Here is a 22,418-nt window from a genome sequence, read left to right as displayed (position 1 = left end):
AGAGGAGGAGAGACAGAGAGGAAGAGAGGAAGATCTTCTGTCCGATGATTCACTCCCCACGTGAACCGCAACAGGCTGATGCGCTCCGATCCGAAGCTGGGAACCTGGAACCTCTTCCAGGTCTCCCACGCGGGTGCAGGGTCCCAATGCATTGGGCCATCCCCAACTGCCCTCCCAGGCCACAAGCAGGGAGCTGGATGGGAAGTGGAGCTGCCGGGATTAGAACCGGCGCCCATTATGGGATCCCGGGGCGTTCAAGGCGAGGACTTTAGCCTCTAGGCCACTGTGCCGGGCCCATGCTTGATCTACTTTTGCATTTTCATTCTGTGTGTAGCATTCAATATAGTAATGAATATGACTGATATGAAAAGCTGTCTTTGCTTTTTTTCTACGCCAAAGACACACATTTAGGTGTCTTGTCTTGTCTTTTTCTTTCTTTCTTTCTTTCTTTCTTTCTTTCTTTCTTTCTTTCTTTCTTTCTTTCTTTCTTTCTTTCTTTCTTTCTTTCTTCTCTCTCTCTCTTTTCATTAAAGGTGTTGTGAGCTATTTAAGAAGAAGCCCTTTATTAGTTTGAGGAAATTTCCTTTGTAGTTGGCTTTATGTTTTTAAAAGTTAAAAAAAATTTTTGAGAGATGGGGAGACAGACAGATAAGCGCTCAGAGAAAGCTGTCATCTGCTGGTTAAGTCTACAGATGCCTTCCGTGGCTTTGAATTTTATCAGTTGCTTTCTCAAAGTGTATTGAGGTGATTCAGTTTTCATATTTAGCCTATTAACATAATGCGTTAAATCGTTATTGTAGTCTATTTTCTGTTGCTAGAACAGAACACTTGAGGCTGGATAGTTTATAAATAAATTAATGTAGTTCATGGTTCTGGAGATCTGGCTTCTGTAGTTAACACAGAATAAGTCTCTTGGGTGTATACATTTGTGTGCACTTTTATACAAACCAAGGGCCTTTGTGACCACTCATCAGGGTTGTTAATTTGCTATAATTATGTGCCAAACTCAGGAAAATACTTACTAGTAAGAGTTTATCAGTACAGCCCGGGAGCAGTTAAGTGTAAGATTCTTGTAGGGCAAGACAGTATCGCCATCTTAGCATCTTGTTGTGTTCACCAAACTCTGTTTGTTTAGATTGTTATCTAAACATGGGTATGATTCATTAAGTCTTTGCGTGTTGATTGGCCTCAATTTGTGGGGTAGTGTTTACAATTTAAAAAAATTAAATGTATTTATTTTTTTATTTTATAGTCCAGTTCCATAGGCTCTGAGATTTCCCTTCCTCCTTTCCCAACCCTCCCCAACTGATTCCTCTGTATCATTATAATGTCCAGATATGAAAATACAATGCAGTATGCATCTCTGCTTCCAAATCAAAGATGGATTCCCAGTGCTGACAATTTGGTCCTCTATTCCCATGGTTGATTCCTTGGGTAAGCAGTCCCCAGCTTCCAGTAGTCACCTTATTAGCACAGTCCTACTGAGGTTGAAAGGGGCTTGTTAACCCCTATCCCTCAAAATGTAAGGATTTTAAGGCATTTCATGCTAGGAACTGGAATAAAGGTCAAAATTGTAACAAGATAATTTTATTACCTCTGTCAGTAAAGTTACTGGTCTAGAACTGTGCCAGGCAATAGAGATGAAGACCAAATGTGTATTATTATAGAATGATAGCATAGCACTGATATTGGAGTGCCCCTTTGGTGGGCTTCTTCTTGACATCCCAAACATAGAAACCTGCCATGCTTCTTCATTCTTTTCCTGAAAGTTTCTCTGCTTAGCAATGGACCTGATCATATTTTGACAGTCCTTGCTTTTTTAGAAATATGTGGCCACAGTTGTGCAAAGGGAACTCAGAGTAGGGAGCCACATGTAGCATATTCCCTGCCCTGCACATGCTTAGGCTGGGCCACATGTGGCTCCCATCAGGAACTGGGTTGCTAGACATTCTGCATCCCAGGTTTCTCTTATTGGATCTATTAAACTTTCATCTACACTCAATCATGGAAGGAGTTTGAATCCTGTTTCTTGCTTTCTTTTTAAAAATTGCAATAAAACCTTTCTTTTGTCAAAGGATCAGCTTCACAGAGCTTTCCTGGGCAGTAGACAGGGCCCTTACTAGGACTTTCATTTCAAAATAGTTTGTCGAAACCGTTGCAAAGTCTAGTATAATGGTATCTTTGCTGGAGAGAGGTGTGGTGTTTGCTTTTATTTGGTACCACTGAATAGTATTATTCTAAGGAGCTGGGGCCATTAGTACTTTTTAAGCTGTCCTTAATCCAGTTTCATGATCAACATGAGTTTCTTCAGGGACCAGTGTAATCCTTATGTACTCTTGTAATAGAATGCAGCTGTTCAGGGTTCCAATTCAAAATGATGGATATACCTAGAACATTCATCCCCTGATGGATCTTGACTTTTATTTCTATTTTATAATCATTTAGCATTGACAAAAGTGTGATCCGTTCCATCTTCACCACTCTGGTATTGGCAAATGTCCTCAAAGGAGAAATGGATAAATTGCCATGTCACTTCTATTTCTTAGATCTTTGATAAAAGTTCTAATTTATTAGCTCCGTGACTCGTTTAAGAGAGCTAGTTTTACATTTCATTCATTTTGTTGTGTCTAAATCATCTAGTTCCATTTTTCCAAAAGTATTTGTTATAATTGTCTATAATCATGTCTGCTTTTATAAGATTTTGTTTATTTTGTATATGTAAATTATATCTTGCCTTTCAAAAATTTAACGAGGACAGTTCTTCCTGAAGCTAAATGACTTGATTTTTAAAACTGAACGTTTCCTCATATTTGTTAAATTCCCTGTTTTTCCCCCAATCCAACTCCCTATTAGTAGGCATTTGGATTCCTTTTTATTTGCTACATTTTGACATTTCTACTTTTAAAATTATTTACAGACCCTTTGCTTTACACATTATGATTGTAAACTTGATTATTCTTATTGAACTAGATACCTGCTGTGGTAACAAAGTTGATTTTACTAGGAGAATGGATAGAAACCTTTAGTATCTTAACACCTGACTTTAAAGTTAAAACTGGAAACAGAAGCTTGTGTAAGTGTCTAGTTTTACACATAGCAATAAGAGAACACATGTCCGTCTGATCTTAGCAAGATTGTATGTTTCAAATGGATGCCTGGTCTTGAGACAGATTTTATGTCATTTTTTATTATCTGTGTTCTTTTTTTCTTGTAATATTTTGAGTATATTTCTTCATTTCGGAAGATTTTATAAATAAACTTGTGAGACTTGGTTCATTACAAGAACTCACAAAACAGAAAATATGCAGCAATTAGAAGCACAAAGAATATTAGCTGTTATAAACTCGCTTAATAGTCAGCCATTACAAAAGAGCTGCAGAGTTTGCTTTTCTTTTTAAAACATTTGTAGCATGTTTGGTATGAAGATAAGGTATATAAAAATCACATTTGTAAATAGTCCATATTGAAAATTCTGATGGGTTGGTTTTTGATGAAAATTTATTTACTTATTTATTTTTAAAAATTAAAATATGTTTATTTTTACTGGAAAGGTAGATATATAGAGAGGAGAGACAGAAAGATCTTCCAGCCACCGGCTCAATCCCTGAATAGCCACAATGGCCAGAGCTGAGTTGATTTGAAACCAGGACCCAGATGAATAAAATGGGGAAGTGCATTTATGGCAGCTCCTTTTCAAGGGTTGCTTCACCTTTAGAGTTTGCCTCATGAATGCTATCTAGTAGGAGTGTCGGGAAGACCTCATGGCCAGGGCTTTAGAGATGTACTCCTTTTTTTTTTTTTTTTTTTTTTTTTTCAGTTGAAGACATTCATTTCTATTCTTATTTGAGAATGTGTTGAGATATCCTCCTGTGAAATAGCATGTGTCTTAAAATCTTAATCTATGTCCTTGCTAATGCACTTTAGATTACATACTTTTATGTCATGTGTAATCACTAAACTACAAACAACAAATATCCTTTTTTGCTAACACAACCCACATCAATTAAGATAATTATATTTGAGAATCATACTAATAGTTAATTTTTATCAACAAAATATACAATGCATTATTTCCTCTAAGTATTAGTAATTATTCTATAAAATATGACTGGTAATATATTGATATATTAGCATTTCCTTTGTTGAAGTCAAATATGCACAAGAAATCATTATACAGAAATAGAGTGCAATGTTAGGTAAGATAACCTCTGAATGTTCATACAGATGCCACATGAGTAGGAGAGAGCACATAACAAAAGTAGCAGTGCGTCAGCTATACAGTGATAATTCTTAGAATATTATACATGTATATATTTCAGTCTGACTGTAAGATTCATTTCAATATATTTTTTAAAATTTCATTTTATGACACAGATTCATAGGCTCTGGGATTCCTCCACCCTTCCCTATGCCCTCCCCTCATGTTGGATTCCTCCACATTGTTGCTGTAGTACAGTTCATATCCAGTCATGATTTCTTCATTGTGAGCATGTACCATGCATAGAGTCCAGCCTCTTACTGTCCAGATAAATTGAACAGTTTCCTTGGGAGACCATCCCTGGTCTGAAAGTAGAGCTGGCAGAATAACATCCCATCCAATGAAAAGTCACAACATAACATCAACAGCAATTTACAACACTATGGTGTTAATTGACATGGTATTAGTGACCAATATGTTAGAAAATACAAGTTCTTAACCACATCCTGTGACTACTTCATTGACATTTCAATTTTAGTTTATACATAACTGGCTGCTATACACATTAAAATGGCTATAGGGCTATTCAGCTGTCTCGTGTCAGCTTGGACTCACATATACCTTACTACGTAGGACACAAAAGATTAGTTACTCCTCACCAAGGTATTGAAGATTTCTCTGCACACCCCTTCTAAAACTGTTTTGCTCCTCAATTGTTAACATATGCCTTGTTAGAGTTATAAGCCTGTTTGGACTATCCTAAAATTCGCCAATTTCAGTAAAAATCATGCTTCAATACTATAAACTGCTAAATATAAAAATGAAAATAGACACGAGATGTACTCCTTTGAGCTGTGTTAGGTTACATCAAGTGATACTTCTAAGCTCATTTGGAACTGGTTTCTGATGCAGCTGAAGTAAGAGGTGAGGCTAACAGGATTTGCATGAAGGACTAGTGGTTTCCTGGACAGACATCCAATACTGGACATGCAAACAAATGCAAAATATGAATCATAATGTGTAGCAATGCTAGAGGCCTTTATTGGCTGTGTATCTACACATTGCTGAGGGTTCAAGAAGCTTCTTAGGAGGTAGCAATGAAACAAGATTCCCACATCCTTTTCAGAGGCAGGACAGGGGCAATTTATAGTTTTTAGTGGTTTTCTTTTTGATTTAATTATAAAACATTACGTGCGTCATCCCATGTGATCATTATATCAGCACTGAAGTACATTGTATTAATCTTATTTTATTATAAATGTGTTTTATAGAAAAATAAACCTGCCAAAGATTCTAGAATAGGTTGCAGAATTTATATTTAAATGCCACATTACTCTAAAAAAATATTTCTCCTACTATGGAACTATATTATTGAAACCCCTGTACAATAATTATGTTAGACCCCCAAACTGAAAGCTTTAACTTTTCAACTAGCTTCATTAGAGGTCATTTGTATGTATTCCCCTGTTCCACTAGAGGTCACTATTGGGCTGATGAACACTGATCCTTTGCCTTTTGAGTCTCCTTTCATACTCTCACCAGTAGTAGCTAGTAGTAGCAGTAGTACTGGAGTACTACAAAGGCAGCCAGAGAGACAGTGATCATCCATTCCCAAATGTCTACAGCAACTAGGGACAATCTGATTGAGTTTAGAACTCAATCCTGGGCTCTCACGAGGGTAGCCAGGATTCAAGTGTTGGAGCCATCATGCACTGCCTCTCAAGGTGTACATTAACAGGAAGCTGGATTTGGAAGTGGGGCTGGGATTTAAGCCAGGCACTCCAGTAGCCATAGGGATACATCCCAAAGCAGCATTTTAAACACTGTGCCAAACACTTGCTCCAGATTTTCATTGCTTTAACTCTGTCTTAACCGCTAGATAACCTAGAAGTTGCATTCCGCAATGTATTGTAGATACACTTTGCGAGTTAATGTTAATAGTGACTCCTTGAGTCAACTGTCCAGGTTGTGCGATATTTTGTGTTTTTTTCTCTACTGCCTTTTAATAGATGGGCGAGCACACAATCCATATCTTTTAGAGGTCGCTTTAAAATTAATTCATTCTGTTATCTATGGCCCGTACATAGTAAACATTTATCAGATGTTGCTATGTTTATATCATTATGTCTGGACTTGGAAAATTATAATAATTGTAAAGTGTGTCTTTTTTAAAATACTGAAAGAGAAGAGTTGTATCCTGAGGTGCTTTGATGTCATTTTCACCTCAATATCCAATAGGTTTGCTTGATTCATCTGTGTCTTACAGTCCACTTATTATTTTCCCTCACTAAGAAAGACACCAGAAACTAGTCATCAAGATCAGAATTCTTTCTGGAGTTTTTTCTTTCTGCATTCAGCCCAATGATTTCTCCGCTTTTGCTTCTCGTACACCTGCTACCTACCACCTTAACTCAGCTTCTGATAGTTGTTCTTTGAACTGCTCTGATCTCTGTTGGTTTGCCCGCTTCTAATCATTACTGTCTCCTAAGTGGCCACTATTCTGCCCCCAGAGGATTGTTCTGTTATAAAGTTGATCCTGTTATTCTAACTTACTTTAAAAAAAATTTTTTTCCACCATTGCTCGCTAACTACCTTTGAGACTGCGTTATATGGCATTTTTCTCTTTTCAATCGTTTATAACCTTTGCTATAATTACACAAAATTACTATTACTCTCTGGATGGATGTTGTTTTTTTCACATGTGGGCCTTTCTCATGTAGTTTGAATAATTACCCATTCAATCTGTCATTTGAAAAACATGAATGTGTATATATATATATATGGACTTTTATCTTTATATATATATTATATGTAAATATTTCTATCTTTGTATTTCATCTTTACCACTTCCCACCACGTATTTTGAATGCACAGTAATTTCAGTTTGTATCTGTAGTAGAAATATCTTAGCATTTATTTTATCATTCTGTCTGTAGTTTGGTGTTTTCAACTTTGGCCAATTCCTGCTTGGTAGGTTTATTGTGAGTGTGTCTTTAGCGTCTGGTGAAAACTTAATGCTGTGGAACTCAACTTAGCCATTTTGGTTTCTAGCATGGGATTTTCTGTTTTGGTTTTTGGACTTGGTACAAGCTACCTTGTATTCTTGTGTAAGCTGGAAGAAAAACCAGGTGCCAGCTTAAAAAAAAATCAAATCATAGAAAATCTAAAACCACTTCTGTAAGCTTCCCTTTAGACTTAGGTCATTTCAAGGTTAAATAACAGTTCTTAATATGGCTCCTATTGGTTGCTTTGGTAACCATCTTATTGATTGGGAAAAAAAATAATTAACTTAGGATTCATCAAAATAAGACTTACTTGCAAGTGTTAAGGGAATGAGTGATCAGCTTTCAGATTGAGGACTTGTTTTGATAAATATGAAAACTTTAAGTTGGTCTCCTTTACTTTGTGTTTTCTCAGAGTCCTTGATACCTGTGTGTTGTTTGCACTTGAAGGGGGTCATAACCTAGTATTTTTGAGAGGAATAGAAAAGAGATTTTGTTTGACATGGAGCCTTAAATGCTGGAAAGATATGTGTGCCTTATATAAAAATGTAAATTAAATGTTTTGGGTTCCTTCTGTGTCTCCCTTTGTTATTGAAGCCATGTTTTTTCTGTAAGTAAAATCAAAATATCAGTGGGTAATATGCAGAGAAACAAGTTTGTCCATTGATTCAAATCTCTGGAATGTAGATTCTCTTCATTTTCTTGGCAGAAACTAGCTAACACAGCTCAAGTTTTTCTCTGTCCTATTATAGTTGTCTTACTTGATCAGTGCTTGAACTAACTTCTCATGTTTAATGTTAATCTTGAAGTTCTTAATCTTATTCAGAAGCTTTGAAAACACTTGCTTTTTCCTCCTAAACTAATTTCTTATTTCTGAGGAGAAAAATATGATATATTTTGAGAGGCTACAAGCTCAACCTTTATGTTGGCAAGATGTTAAGGAGGCAGCCAATTGAAGCTATCACAGGTAGCGAAAGGATTCACTAGAGCAGCTGGAGTGAGTGAGCAGAATTAGATTTATTGAACAAACTGCAAGAAAGCAGCATGCAGACAGGAGAGCTGGAGCTGGCAGCTGCAACATGGACTATAATCTGAGGAGTCGTTTTGTCATGGCTGTCTCTTTATGGTCACAGTGAGCTTTCTTGTGATCCATTGAACTCTCTCAATTAGGAAATTTGCCTTACAAGGCAGACCTGGGAGTATTTGTACCCTTGCACCTTTTCCAGTTAAGTGCCCCGGGATAACCTACCACACTGAGAATTTCATGTAAATGAAAAAGGAATGATCCTTTGGGAAATGTATCTGGAATATGCTGGATTAAAACAAGTGGGACCAGTGTCTTTAAAAATAAAGACTACTTGCAGCTTTCTTTCTGTGAATGTGCATTGCATGTGTGCAGGAATGCTGCATGGCAGTCAGGGTTTCTCCCTGACAGGACCTCAGAATTTTTATGTGGGAAATCGTTTTTCTCATGCTTTGTGGCACTGATCCAGAATTTAGGGGGTCATACTTTGGGTTTCTGATTTCTCATTCACCAACCTTTTAACCTCAAACAGATCCTTTTTCTTCTAGCCTTGGTTTCGTGAGTGAAGGCTCAGTTTGCTTGGAGTTCTAATGTTGTGTAGTTTAATGCTTCCATTGTATACTCTGAATATTCATACATTGCCTTGTTTTGTGTTTACTGAAACCACATAGTCAAATCATCTTATTTTATTTGACCAAGGGGCTTATACATATCTTTCTGCAAAAGTTCAGAAGAAAAAATCATTTTTGAAAAAAGATGTATTAATTTATTTCAAAGGCTGAGGATCAGAGAGAGAAGAAGAGATATCAGCTGGTTAGCTTTTCACATGACTGCAATGCCAGGTCTTAGCCAGGAGAAAGCCATGAGCCAGGATCTCCAATCTTGTCTCCCACATGGGTGGCAGGGATCCAAGTACTTGGGCAACTTTCAACTGATTTCCCAACTGCATTAGCAGGGAGTTGGATTGGAAGTGGAGCAGCCAGGAGCAATTGGTAGAACTAGGACTCCAAAATAGGATGCTGACATCCCAAACTGCAGCTTGGACATCCCAAACTGTAGCTTAAACTGCAGCACCATGATGCCAGCCCTAGAAACCCTTTTGAAAAACTCTTTTTCATAGAGTATGATAGTAGAACACTGTTAGTGCAAGCCGCACTCTGAAAATAGTTCATCTTCCTGGATACATTTTACTGATGTGTTATTTCCAATGAAATAAAATGAATTATGGACTCCCATTCTTTTCTCCCTTAACCACTGTGGTTTGAGTCCGTTGTGCTGACTGCCTACTTTAGCAAAAATTGTATATTTCATTTTGTGATGATTTAGTGGCTATAACAGAAAAGTATTATGATGATACTATCTTTTCTTCTGTGATAACTTGCAGAAGGAGCTAAATAGGTTACCTCCAGGTTTAAAATAATATGTTTAACCATTTCTAGGATTAAAATTTATATTTATGTATGTATTTAGTGATTTTATCATAGTGATTTAATATAGCAATTTGTTCAACAGTTTAAATTTATTGAAAGCTTACTTAATTTTTTTCCTATCTCTCTTTCTCTCATTTTCTTATCCTAGGCCCAACAACAAAGAAACCTGGATAACATTATCTTGCAACAACCCAGAATAGGTAGCAAGAGAAAATCTAAGAAAGATGCATATACAATCTTTGATACAGAGATAGAAAGCACCAGCCCCAAGTCTGAACAGGATTCAGGAATTCTGGATGTTGAAGATGAAGAAGATGATGAAGAGGTAACATGTTTGAAATGGGAAGCCTTGTCTGTTTCTGAGCTTTAAGCTGATATGTTTGAGATGTGATAAATGAGTTATCCATGTAATATAGTTTGTTTGATTTCCTGGATATTAAATATCATTTCAAACACAGATGGGCTCTAATATAAGGAAACTAAAGATGCACCAAGATAACTCAAATTCTGGTTCTTTAGGAGAATTTTTATTTTTGTTTTGAGAGGTAGGAATGCACATTTCCACACGGGCTGAGATTGGGTTGGGCTGAAGCTGGAAGCCAGGAACTCAGTCCAATCTCATATGAATGGTAAAAATCCATTTTCTTTAACACATCACTGCAGCCTTCTAGAGTCTACATTATCAGAAAGCTGAAGTCAGGAGCCAGAGTTGGCTATCTAGCTGAGCTATTCTAGAATTGAATGTGGGCATCCTAACCGCATCTAGACTGCATGGTTAATACCTGTCCAAAATTGAGAGTTTTAAAAATATATTTTCACTTCATGAAAATACAGCATTTTTTTAATTCTATAAGACCTGGACATATCTTAGGAAAGTATATAGTTTATCTGACCTAAAGACATGAAGTGAAAAATATTTTTGAAATATGTAAGGAGTGAAGAAGCAGTTTTCATCACCTTTAGTAGAGGTTCAGATTGAAAAAAATTAAAATATCCCAGAAAGGGGACTGTCTATTTCCTGAGGATGTAAGTGTATCAGTGATTATACAATATCTGGAAATTTTGTGACATATATATTCCCTCCTAGATTGTGTGTTTATATCAGGCAATGACAAGGTAAAGTAGCTTAACTAGTATATTTTTAAAAAATACTTCTTTGTTGTTGGAAGCATATTAAATATAGTTTTGAAAGTAAAATTGTATGATATCTGATATTTTCCATTAAAATGTTCCTTTCCTGAATACATAGTGTATACCTACACTGAATTAGTTATTTTTTCATTAGTTTCTTTTTTTTTTTTTTTGAGTGTAGTGTATAGGAAGAAGAGATTTGACATCACACAGCTGCTATTAAAATCTTGGCTCTGCCATTTTATTCAAAAAGTATTAATAGTCATGTCATTTGTTTAAAATGGCCCCTGACATGCATGCAGAATCATTTGCTCCTGTGTTCAGTACTGTGTTGTAGTTAGTGTTCTGTTTTACTCAGTAACCTGTACTTGTCTCCTTTTTTTGGTTTCCTTTCTTTAGTTAAAACTGAGTTTACTGGATCTCCTCTGTTGCTGTTCCTTGTATCTTTACTACCGTTGTTCTTCTCTGTCCCCCAAAACTGTGCCCCCAAACTGGTCACTAACTTTGCAATCTTAGGTAAATTGTTTAATGTGTTGAAGCTAGTATCTTTTTTTTTTTTCCTGTTTTACCTTTTTTTTTTTTTTACTAATACTTTGACTGTCCACTTAAAAAAATGAATGCAATCAGAGCAAACTTAAAAGATATTAGTTTATGACATATATTCCAAAGAAATACTGCCTTCATTTTAATTGAATATACTGAAAAAATTATCAATATTTGTTAAGCATATGTCTTGGTAGTCAAATGAATCTTCAGTGCAATATATTATATTCCCTGTACTATCCTAAGTCTTTGCACGGAATGCTCTTATCATGAAGATGATTATCATGTCAGTATAAGATAGTTTCTAAACTACTTTCCTGCAAAGATAATTTAAAATCCATTCCCATCTCCAAGAAGCTAAAAATTATCACTAGAGAAACAGAGCTTTGATTTTCAGTTGGAGAAATGTGACTACTGGTATCAGTAACAGGGATCTTATCTTATTAATGATCTCATTAAAATGGGTAAATAAAAATGCATTTTATTATTTTGGTACCCAGTATAACTGAAGAGGTGTTATATTTACACCATAAATAGCTTATTTTCTCTTAGCACTGTTATCTAGAACCTAATATTTTTAGCTGGTAGAATAGTAGATTATGCTCTGTAGGATTGCAAACATGCCCTCTCTGCAAAAGATGATCAAGAATGCTAATTTTTGTTCTTTTTTTTATGATTTTTTTCCTTGCTGACTTCTATTATGTATCTCTACTGTCCTTGTGCCTCTCCCAATTATCATTTTTTTAATCAAAAAGCAAATTGAGTTAGTTCAGTTTAAAGTCTTAGACTGAAAAGCAAACAAATTGATTATATATCTCAGTATTAGCATCTTAGTTAAATGTCTGAGAATCTATTAACATGTAGAAAGTGTATTATATCCTGTAAAATAGTTTATCATTGTTGAGGGGACACATTTCTGCAATCAAAGTGAATGATTATGCTTATCATTTTGAGCTAAAGTATGTACTTTAATAGGCTGTATTTATTATACAGAAGGGGCACAGTAATAGTTAACAGCACTTGAGAGTTTCTTCCTAATCTAAATTGTCCTTGGATAATGAGAACTCTTAATAATCATTAGAGCCAAGAAAAGTCTTTCAAGTGTTGTCTGATGCACCATTTTGGAACATAAGATCCAACCAGTGGCCTGGTCACTGTTGGTGACAGCAAGGGCAGAGAGGATTTGATCCCCCTGAATATTTTCTAGCATTCTCCCTTCCTTCCTGGAATGATTGGTATGTTAGGACATGGATCCACCCTACAGAAGAGACTGTCAGGTGTTATTCTCATCACAAACAACTGGTTACAGCGGTAACACAGGAAAACTTCAATCTGAAGAAAGACTGATTTCTTTCATTTATAATTTGAGTAGCCATCAAGAAAGTGAAAATTATCAAGCACTGTCACTTATGGAAAAAGAAACTATATTTAATTTTTTCCTCTGAATTATACATACCCTGAAAATTGTGTGTAGGATGATAAGATCAAGGGATAAATGCATAAGCAGTTCTTATATTTCATTGAGAATCTTCTAGAGAAAAAAAAGACTTTGAAGAGTATATATTTGATGATGTGATCAAGGAATGAATTGTGTATACAGGTCTTATATAGCATTGAGAACCAAATGAGTAGGAACCATGTTTATCACTAGCTCACTGAAAACCTTAATGTCTTAAAGTTTTGTGCCATGCTTCTTTGCTTTGTCCTGTGAGGTTCAGAGAAGATAATAAAAAATGAGACTTGTTAAGTGTGTTGGGGTTTCCTAATAGATAAAATATTGTAAAAATGTATTTGGAAGTTAGTATTTTTAACTATCTTCCCATATCCCATAACTAAAATCCCATATCTCAGATCAAACAATTCATGCTAGAGTTATGCTGATTGGACTCTTACAACAAGAATTCATCACTTCCCTGTCATGTAATGGCATGCTATCTTAAAAAATGCTACCTTATGTTTATTTACTTCTCAGTTTGAATCTTCTTCAAGTGCACATTCTTAATCTCAAACCTCATGTAGAGAATTATTTATTTAGATGTCTCCAAACTGGTTTCTTGGCATAGTTCTTGCATGGTGTGAATAAATTCTTCAGATAAGGTCTTTCGTGACCCACTGTGACGTTCTGACCTTCATTCTTGTCATTCTTCAACAAACCTCTTTGAGAACAACATAGTTTTTGGAATACTATGACTTTGAATCTGTGAGTATGCTAGCTCTAGCATACAATACTATAGGACAGTGATTATTCATCTGTTTGTGGTAATATATAAGAGTTTGATGAAAATTATATGGAGTCTTTTCCAGTAAGATGTACATACATGTTGTGTGAAGTTTTAAGGCATTCATGAAATCTTTGTCACCCCAGGACCTAGCCAGAGAACCCATATATAGAGCAGTTCTTCATGAATTTTAATATGCATAGGAATTAGGTGGGAATCATATTAAAATGCAGATTTCCATTCTACAGGCTGCAGATGAATCTGAGAGGCTGCATTTTTAACAAAATCCTAGATGAAGATGACACCATAGGAGTTGCAAGGTTTTAGAAGATCTTGAGGGATCTTTTTTTTAGTGCAAAAATAAATAATCCCAGGAATGATTGGGACGCCTATTGATTTGCCATTAGAATGATCTAATTTTTTTTCTGGAAATAAGTGTAATATTTGAAGAGAAAGATATAGTTTACTTTCTAAAATCTCTTGCTTATAAGAGTTACTAGTTTTTCAGTGAAATGTTTAGTTTGAGCATTCTGTTATTCTTCTAAGTGAGAACTTGTCCTATGCAAGAATATGTAATGCAATCTTTGAGTAAATGATATTGTTAAGCTATTTACTATGCTATACTTCATTAGGATATTGAAATGGGTACATAGGGGAACACAGCCTTTGCACATTGTACGCAGATAGTTAACACATTATTAAACTAAAATGACATTTCTTTTAGAAATGGGAAAAACTTAACAGTTTAAGGAAGTGACAGTTATGTCCCAGTAGTCAGTTGTTATCCTGGCTAAAAAGCCAGCTTACATAGTTGAAGCAGCTCATGGAATGAGGGCTCCCCCTCTCCTCCAGAGTCACCCTCCTAGTGATTGTTGAGGAGTGTTGCAAAGAAAGTATTCTGTAGTAAAACTGTCTCTATATTTCTATGTTTGGCTAAGTTAGTGAAGGAGTCACATTAAAGTAAGGTCTTCCCCCCCCCAAATTATATGTTAAGACTGGATTATATAAAGATATAGATATTTAATCATTTTTGGGCAACAGCTTAGTTCAGGTGATTTTCAGTATGATTTAGGGAATTTGGTTTGAATTTTCTATCACCCTGTACTGTGTGCAAGTGTTTGTGTCTGGATAGAGCTTACTGCTTTTGAAGTAGTGAAATTTTAGGTTGAGAATGCATTTATATCATAGGTTGATCAGAAATGTAATTTTTGAGATATTTAAGATAAAGGTAAAATAAAAAAGACAAAAAGAGTCCCTCAAGATTCTACATGACTTGTGAGAGTGGAACAATGACATCTGATGAGGGTAGGATGATCGTGAGAATTAAAATATGATTTATTACATATCATGCGCTTTTTTGAGTACTTGATACAGTCCATGTTATCACGCTATGACAGTTACTAGCATGACATTATGTGCTTTTGTTTTTGCATAAAGGGGAAATACATGCTGGTGTAGGTTTTGGTAATGTATATTTATGTGGATTAATGACTGCCATGTAATGCATATTAAAAAAGAACTGTTGAAATCAAGCAATACTAAGAAAAGTTTGAGAAAATAGGTCTGTCTTTTTTTTGCTGATAGACTTCTTTACACGTTTGCATTCTTAGAATCCTTTACTGGTGACATACATGTGACAAACATTACAAACTGGAAGTTTGTAATTTTCTTAATAGTAGTGTCCTCCACAACACTGATCAGATATGTGTTGACCAAATGATTCATGTTAGGTTTAGCTCTCCAGATTTTAGTGCCTCTTTTGAAATGTGGTCCTAACAGGAGGAAATTAGTAATTTACATAGAAATACCATGTAATAAGAAGCCTTGTAGGGTGTCTTGATGTCTGTGACTGTGATGTAGTAGTGATTTTGAGGTGACAAGAGATATTTAGTTGCTGTCATAAGAACATAATATATAATGAATGACTTCACCAGCAGAAGTTTATGTTCTCATAATTCTGAAGAAGAAGTTCAGCAGGGGTTGTTTCTCCTGAGCCACTCTCGTGGACTTGCAGGTGACTGTCTAGTGACTGTATCCTCACTTGATCTTTTGTCTTTGTGCACATTTCCTTAATGTCTTTCTTCTGTTTCTTAGAAGAACCACCCTGATTCTTTAGGATTAGTGCCCTACCTTTATGACCTCATGTAACCTTAAGTACAGTTGCAATGTGGATTAGGATTTCAATATATGAATTCTGGGAGATGCAATTTATTCTGTATCACAGGGTGAATGGAAAGTACACAAATACGACTTTTGTTAACAAGTCACAAATTCTGCTGCCTTTGTGCTATTGTGACAAATCATGTAACTTTTCTAAGCATCCATTTTCTCATCATAAAAGAATGACAAGAATTATTGCCAGATTGTTTGTAGAATAATTGTTACAAGATTTGCCTCAGATTTCAAAATGTTTATTGCTAGACTTTCTATGTTGACAGAAAGGTAGCAGATATTGATTATTTCTTAGGAAGCTAAAGTAAAGTGAATGTCATTAGAATTTTATCTTCCAGAAACTAGATGTTGCAGATTGGCAACCTGTGAACCAGAAACAGCTTTTGAACTTCTTGGCCCACATGAAAAAATAGTCATCAACTTTCTACTTTATATGTACAATTCATATACAATGTTGTATATTGTATTATCCCAATGTTATATATAATATTGTTCCAATATTGTCATTTACAGCAACCATTTCTTTTTCTTCCTCTAGACACATCTGGACAATTATCATATATTGTATTGAATTTTGAGATTTGTTCAGTCTTATTAATACTTCTCTGTTTAGGCACTTCTTGTTATGTCACCATATGACTAGATTAGATTAAAGTTACTCATTTTTGCCAGCAATATTACAAAGGCAATGTTACACTATTTTTATTACATCTTACCAGGAAGTATGTAATTAGTTAAGGCTATGTCTGTTAGATTCTTTTAATGTAAGAAGGTAAGGTCCTCATTTTATAATTGATTTGTAGAGTGATACTTTTGGATCATGCCACTGTCGTATTCCCTTACAATTTGTTACCTAGTGATTGTAGAAGTCCTTGATTGCTTTCTGAATCATGTGTTCTATCGTGCCTAGACAGCAGTGATTTTCTAAAATGAGTAAGAATATATATATATATATATATGTGTTTATACCTTAAAACATATCTGAAAATCATTCCATATCTGTTAATAGAAATCTTTTAATTGTATTCCAGTTTGGATCATAATTTATTTAATCATTTATTGCCTTAGCAGTAGTTTTCTATTCAGCAGTTTGTTGCCTGAGCATAAAAATAGGTTTTTAACTGCACAGCTATTAGAATAGCTAAAAATATATTAAGTTTTGAAGATATCTTGACAAGGATGGAAGAGCGTTGGAACTCTTCTTTATTGATGTGAAAATGTGACATGATATAGTGTCTTGGGAAGGCAGTTTGACAGTTTGTTATAAGGTTGACCATAAACTTGTCATATGACCTAGAAATCCCACTCTCTGGTATTCCAAAAGTATGTTCACTCAAAAACCCGAACCTGTTGACATATTGCCATTGCTAGAACAACCAAAATGTTTTTCAGTGGATGATGTTGCCATCATTCATGATTAGAATTCATGATTAGAATGACACACTGATATGGAAAGATGAACTACAAATAGAAGAAACCACATAGATCAATCGCAATCTCAGCAGCATTATACTACATAAACGAGGCCGAATTCATAAGCTACTTATTTTTGGGGCCTATTTATAGGAGACTCCTGGGAAAACAAATCTGTAGGGATGGAGAATAGATCAGTATTTGCCAGATGAACAATTTAACTATGAAGAAGCCTGAGGGAATCTTCTTTGTGTTAGTAAAATGTTTCTTTTTATTTTGATTTTGGTGGTATTTTGTACATACTTGTCAGAATGTAAAACAATTGGTCCATAGAAATAGTGAATTTTACTGCACATAGAACAAATAAAGTTTAAAAAAATAACCAAAAACCTGAACAAATTTGAGAGTTGTTTTTTTCTCGTATAATCAGAGCTAGATTTCAAGGAGCAGGACTCTTGAAAGAAGGGATAAATTCATGTATATTTTTGTGGGATAACATCAAATTCTCCATTGGGGGATCACTATCTAATATATCTCTCCCCAACCTCAGGGCTGTATGGGATGCCTGTTTCCTTATAGCTTTCTGTAAATGAAGTTTTAGATGTTTTTGAATTTTTACCAGATGAACAGTGATATCTCTATAAATTTAACTTGCATTCTTTTTATTATAGATAAAGTGGAATCTCTTATGAGTTTTAGTACCACTGTATATCCCTTTTCCACTAAGCTATCCACTCATGACTTTTGCCGATCTTTTCCAGTGATTTTATTTTCTTCTGCAGATTGTACAAGTTCTTTAGGTAGCAGAGATTGAGGTTCTTTAGCCGCTAGGCCACGCCGCCGGGCCCAAGATGCAAATTCTTTATATTATGGTGACACTTTCTTCTGTCTACTTTTAATCACTTGAAGATGATCCTCTTCCCCCACCTTTTGTTTTTCATGCTGTATTTAGTGTAAATTGACTTTGCTGCCCAAGACTTTACAGTGTGTTAGCATCTGGCAAGTCCATTGGTAGTTAATGGCCAGCTAAGGGCTGGCATTATGACGTGGCTGGCAGGACCACCACCTGTGATGCTGCATCCCATATGAGCACTATTTTGGAGCCAACTGCTATTTTGATCCCAGCTCCCTACAAATCTGCCTGTAAAGACAGTGGATAACCTGGAATCTTGAGCTCCTACCACTCTGTGGGAGACCCAGATGGAGTTCCAGGCTCCTGGCTACCACTTGGTCTTGCCCTTTGGCTGCTGCAGTTATTTGGGGAATGAATCAGTGGAAGCAAGATCTTTTCTCTTTCTCTGTTATCCCATTGCCTGCCCCTATGCCTTTACTTTCCAAATAAATAAATAAAGCTTATAATAGAAAGAAAGCAATAATGTCTAGTTGAGATTTTGTTTCAACAGTGGAGCATCTGGAGCTCAAACCTGTGCTTAGATGTGATGCTAGTTCTGTAGGCCGTGGCTTAACCCACTGCCCAACAAGGGCAGCCCAAACAGAAAATTCTTTTTTTTTTTCAAGATTTATTTTATTTTTATTGGAAGGCAGAAATACAGAGAGGAGAGACAGAGAGGAAGATCTTCCATCCGATTATTCACTCCCCAAGCAGCCGCAATGGCTGGAGCTGTGCCAATCCGAAGCCAAGAGCCTCTTCCAGGACTCCCATGCGGGTGCAGGGTCCCAAGGCTTTGGGCTGTCCTCGACTGCTTCCCCAGGCCGCAAGCAGGGAGCTGGATGGGAAGTGGAGCTGCCGGGCTTAGAACCGGCGCCCATATGGGATCCCGGGGCGTGCAAGGCGAGGACCTTAACCACTACGCCATCATGCCGGGCCCCAAACAGAAAATTCTTAAGTGACTGTAGACTACCCTTTGATTTTGGCCCTAGGTTAATTTTTTCCTCCACCCCACCCCCAGTGTCTCATAATTTTCTTCTGCTTACTGCAATTACTTTAAATATATGCTGATCTGTTGAGGAATTTGTTAAAGGGAACTTTAATAATTTGTGAGATTGTCTAGCAAGATTCGGTCCTTTTAGGATAGGTTTCTATATAGGATATTCTTAAGAAAATTTATTTTGCCAATTCTATTCACTTAGGTCCTCTAGTTTGTTGGTGTGTCTGTGGGTGTTTAGTCTAGTTCCATAAAAAGCTTATGTACAAATGGATTTTGCTCTTCTTTTTTTTCTGAAATTTTGGAAGCAAAATAGTTTGGGAAAGGACAGTGGTGAAAAATGTTTGCCAGGTATTTCCTGGCTTCCAGCCATAATATGGGCTGTCGCAATTGACCCTCTAAATTCAATGATATTGCCTGCCCCTTCAGCTAATCATTTGTTGTTTGCTGTTTTCAGAAAAATGCCTGGTACATTTTAATGAGTTTGAGATCCAACTAATGTTCAGAAATGGGCACTAAGTCCTTGCATTCATTTAATAATACTGAGAAATTGTTTTGGGTAAAGTGGTAGTCAGAAGTATTTTCAAGGTGGAGAAATGGCTCAAGTAATTAGTGTAAAACAGATCTAAATTCCTCACAAACCTCTATCATCATCCTCATTTTGGATGATCCATCTGTTTGAAAGGCTAAGTAAGAGGAAAATGAATAGTGAGTGGAAAGTATGTGTGTGAATGTGTGTGTGTATGTGTGTGTGTGTGAGAGAGAGTTTGTGTATGTGGAAGGGTCTTGTCCTGCAGATATGTGAGCATCAGGGCTAGAGTGAATTAATGCATTTCTTCTCATGTGCTGTCTTTATCAGCAGCATGGATAAATCTATCATAGTAACCTCTCTGCTTGGTGGAGAAGTAAAGATCTCCTCTATTGTATTTATTTCCCTTTTTCTAAGGTTATACTTACCCAGCAGTAAAGCAGATTTAATTATCAGGTCCTAACCTGCATATATTATTCCCCCCCCACTTCTTTCACTTGTAAGTCTTTTAAAGTTAATTAGTATCAACAATTGCCACCTTAGATTTCTTTTTTTGGTGAAAAGAATTAGAAAAATGTTAAAATTTGAGTGACATAATGTATTTTGACATCAAAAATTTTGTCTTCGATTTGTGAAAACATTTTTCTTATACTTTATAAGAGAAATTAACCATTTCTTTTCCACTTTGAGAGACACCATTTGAATTGTATGGAAATGTATTTAAAAAGCATGAAAAGTTGATTCTAGCTTTTTAAAAATGTCATAATCAGAAATATTCATTTTTCTTTTCCTGGTTGTCTAATATTCCCATATCTACTTTGAGTCATTAATATTTTCCAATAAATATGATTTCAGAGGCTCATAAAACTACTTTTTGGTGTGCATTTACTCAATTCTGTTTATAAATTTGTCCTTACTTTGTAACTTCCCTTGTCTTCAGAGTCCTTTTTCAGTCTTCTATACTTGAACTTCTTACATGAGCTGGCATTTTTATATTGTCTGTGAATGCCATTTAACAACAAATACTCCACAGACAAACATTAGGAAGTATTATTTTGATTAATGTTGTTGATGTTTGTCATCTAGATTCTCAGTCATATTATAATAAACAGATTAATCATATGTGTTGACATTCAGTGGATACATGATCTCTTATGAGTATGTGTGTGCAATTACAGAGCAGTTAGCTTGGTGCAATTCATCTCTGCATGTTGCAGCATGCCACTCCACAATTCTGCTGCTAGTTTACTAGTATCCACTCCTGAAAAGTGTTTTCAAGTTATCGATTATTTAGGCAAATATCCTGAGGAACTGTTTTCTTACTTAATACATCTTAAATCTTACTTAATATGTAATCCTCCACAAAAGCAGCAAAGTCTGAGCTGGCATAAAGCTTTAACGCTATCCATTCTGAGACTATATAGGGAATTAGGCAGCTGCTGTCCTTGGTGATGAAATTATTTCATGTGAATTCTTAAGGAAAACAATTAGTTTAAAAGGCCAAATAATCTTCTATGTACTGTTTGTTGGCTATTGTTCGTATCTTCATAGATCTATTTGAACTTCTAGAAAAAATACTGACTCCAGTATCTTAATGTCTTGAGTTCCTGACTGCCAGGCAGAGGAAATGTTTAACTATTTTAATCATGTTTCTGTATCTCAGTAAGAAAGCCCTTATGAGAGGAAATGACAACGTCCTACCACAAAGTTATCTCTTATCAGTTATAGTCTCAGTCGATAATGATTTGTCAAATTGGACATGTGTAAAATGCAAGGGCTGTGTTATTTACTTTGGAAAGGAAAAATTAGATGAAGCTGATAAAGAAGGAGTCATGGCTTTTGTTAGGAGACAGAAACCATTAGGGACAGTCATTGTTAGCTTAGGAAAGTGTCCTTGGACCCCTCCCTTTGCCCCAGCTGAAACCTAAACCTGTTTGAATCATTCTTTGCAACTTGAGGGGAAGGAGGGGTAAAGGAGGGAAGAAGTATGAAGACAGATTTGACAGAGAGTAAGTATTTTAAATGGGGAGCAAAATGTGGACCTTAAACAAACCTATTTCTGTGAGTCGGGAAAAGCTGCCCTTTGTTCTGGGTCCCTTTCCCGCTCCCATTTATTTAAATTTTTTTGAAAGCTCATTTCTTGTCCTTCCCAACGTGTAGCATTCCTTCACGTACAGTGTATGTTGCTCTTCTGTTTTTGCCTTTCCACCAATGTGATTCTTTTTCATTAGTGCGGCAGAGAAAACACAGCCTGCTCAGAGCAGCATGAGTCAGTGCATACTTTACATACCTCTATCCTCACAGCACTCCTCTGGGTTTCTCTCGGTGTCCATTCCTAATGTTCCTCACAGAGGGGAGCGTGGAGGAAAATCGACTGCTCAGTTTGTTGTGTTGGGGGTGAAGGTAAAGACCAGGAGCTGAAGGCCCTTCTTGCTCTTTAATCATTTGTCTAGATTTCAGTGCAGCAGGCAGTCAAGGGCTTAGGGAGACTTAACAGGATGATGTTTCCAGAGGCTAAGAAGCAGTCCAGCTTACAGGCCAGGACCCCATAAACCTCTGGAAGCTGATAGAGTGATGCCACAGCAGCCTCACAAAGAATAGGTTGGGTCATAAATATTTGTTGAAGATGGCAGAAAAAAGGCCTTTGCCACCTCAGAAACTATATCTGCTTTTTTAGTTTGCTCGGTCTTAAACTGATTAGTAACCACATATCTTTCTGTGAGTGCCCCTGTTAGCTTAGTCTCTGAAGATTTCCAGGGAAATTAACATTTTATAAGCATGGACCTGACATGTGAAAGGGCCACAGCTCTGTCTGACCATGGCTACAGTTTCTTTTTGAGTGAAATCATAGCTCTGAGAACAAGCAAAGCC

At 36.1% G+C, this 22,418-nt stretch overlaps 1 protein-coding gene across 6 annotated transcripts in view; it reads left to right on the top strand.

Annotated features, from left to right (window-relative positions):
* EXOC6B (exocyst complex component 6B) overlaps nt 1-22,418 on the top strand; it is a 584,809-nt gene that overhangs the window by 243,940 nt on the left and 318,451 nt on the right. For all 6 annotated transcript variants that reach the window (XM_058667964.1, XM_058667965.1, XM_004582805.4 and 3 more), the window contains exon 7: nt 9,803-9,979. In XM_058667964.1, the coding sequence (XP_058523947.1) occupies nt 9,803-9,979 (177 nt within the window). The remainder of the gene's footprint in view (nt 1-9,802; nt 9,980-22,418) is intronic.

The sequence above is a fragment of the Ochotona princeps genome, chromosome 8 (assembly GCF_030435755.1).
Source record: "Ochotona princeps isolate mOchPri1 chromosome 8, mOchPri1.hap1, whole genome shotgun sequence".
NCBI classification, from domain to species: domain Eukaryota; kingdom Metazoa; phylum Chordata; class Mammalia; order Lagomorpha; family Ochotonidae; genus Ochotona; species Ochotona princeps.
The sequence above is the reverse complement of the archived record's forward strand: the minus strand, read 5'-3'. Positions and strand labels throughout refer to the sequence as shown.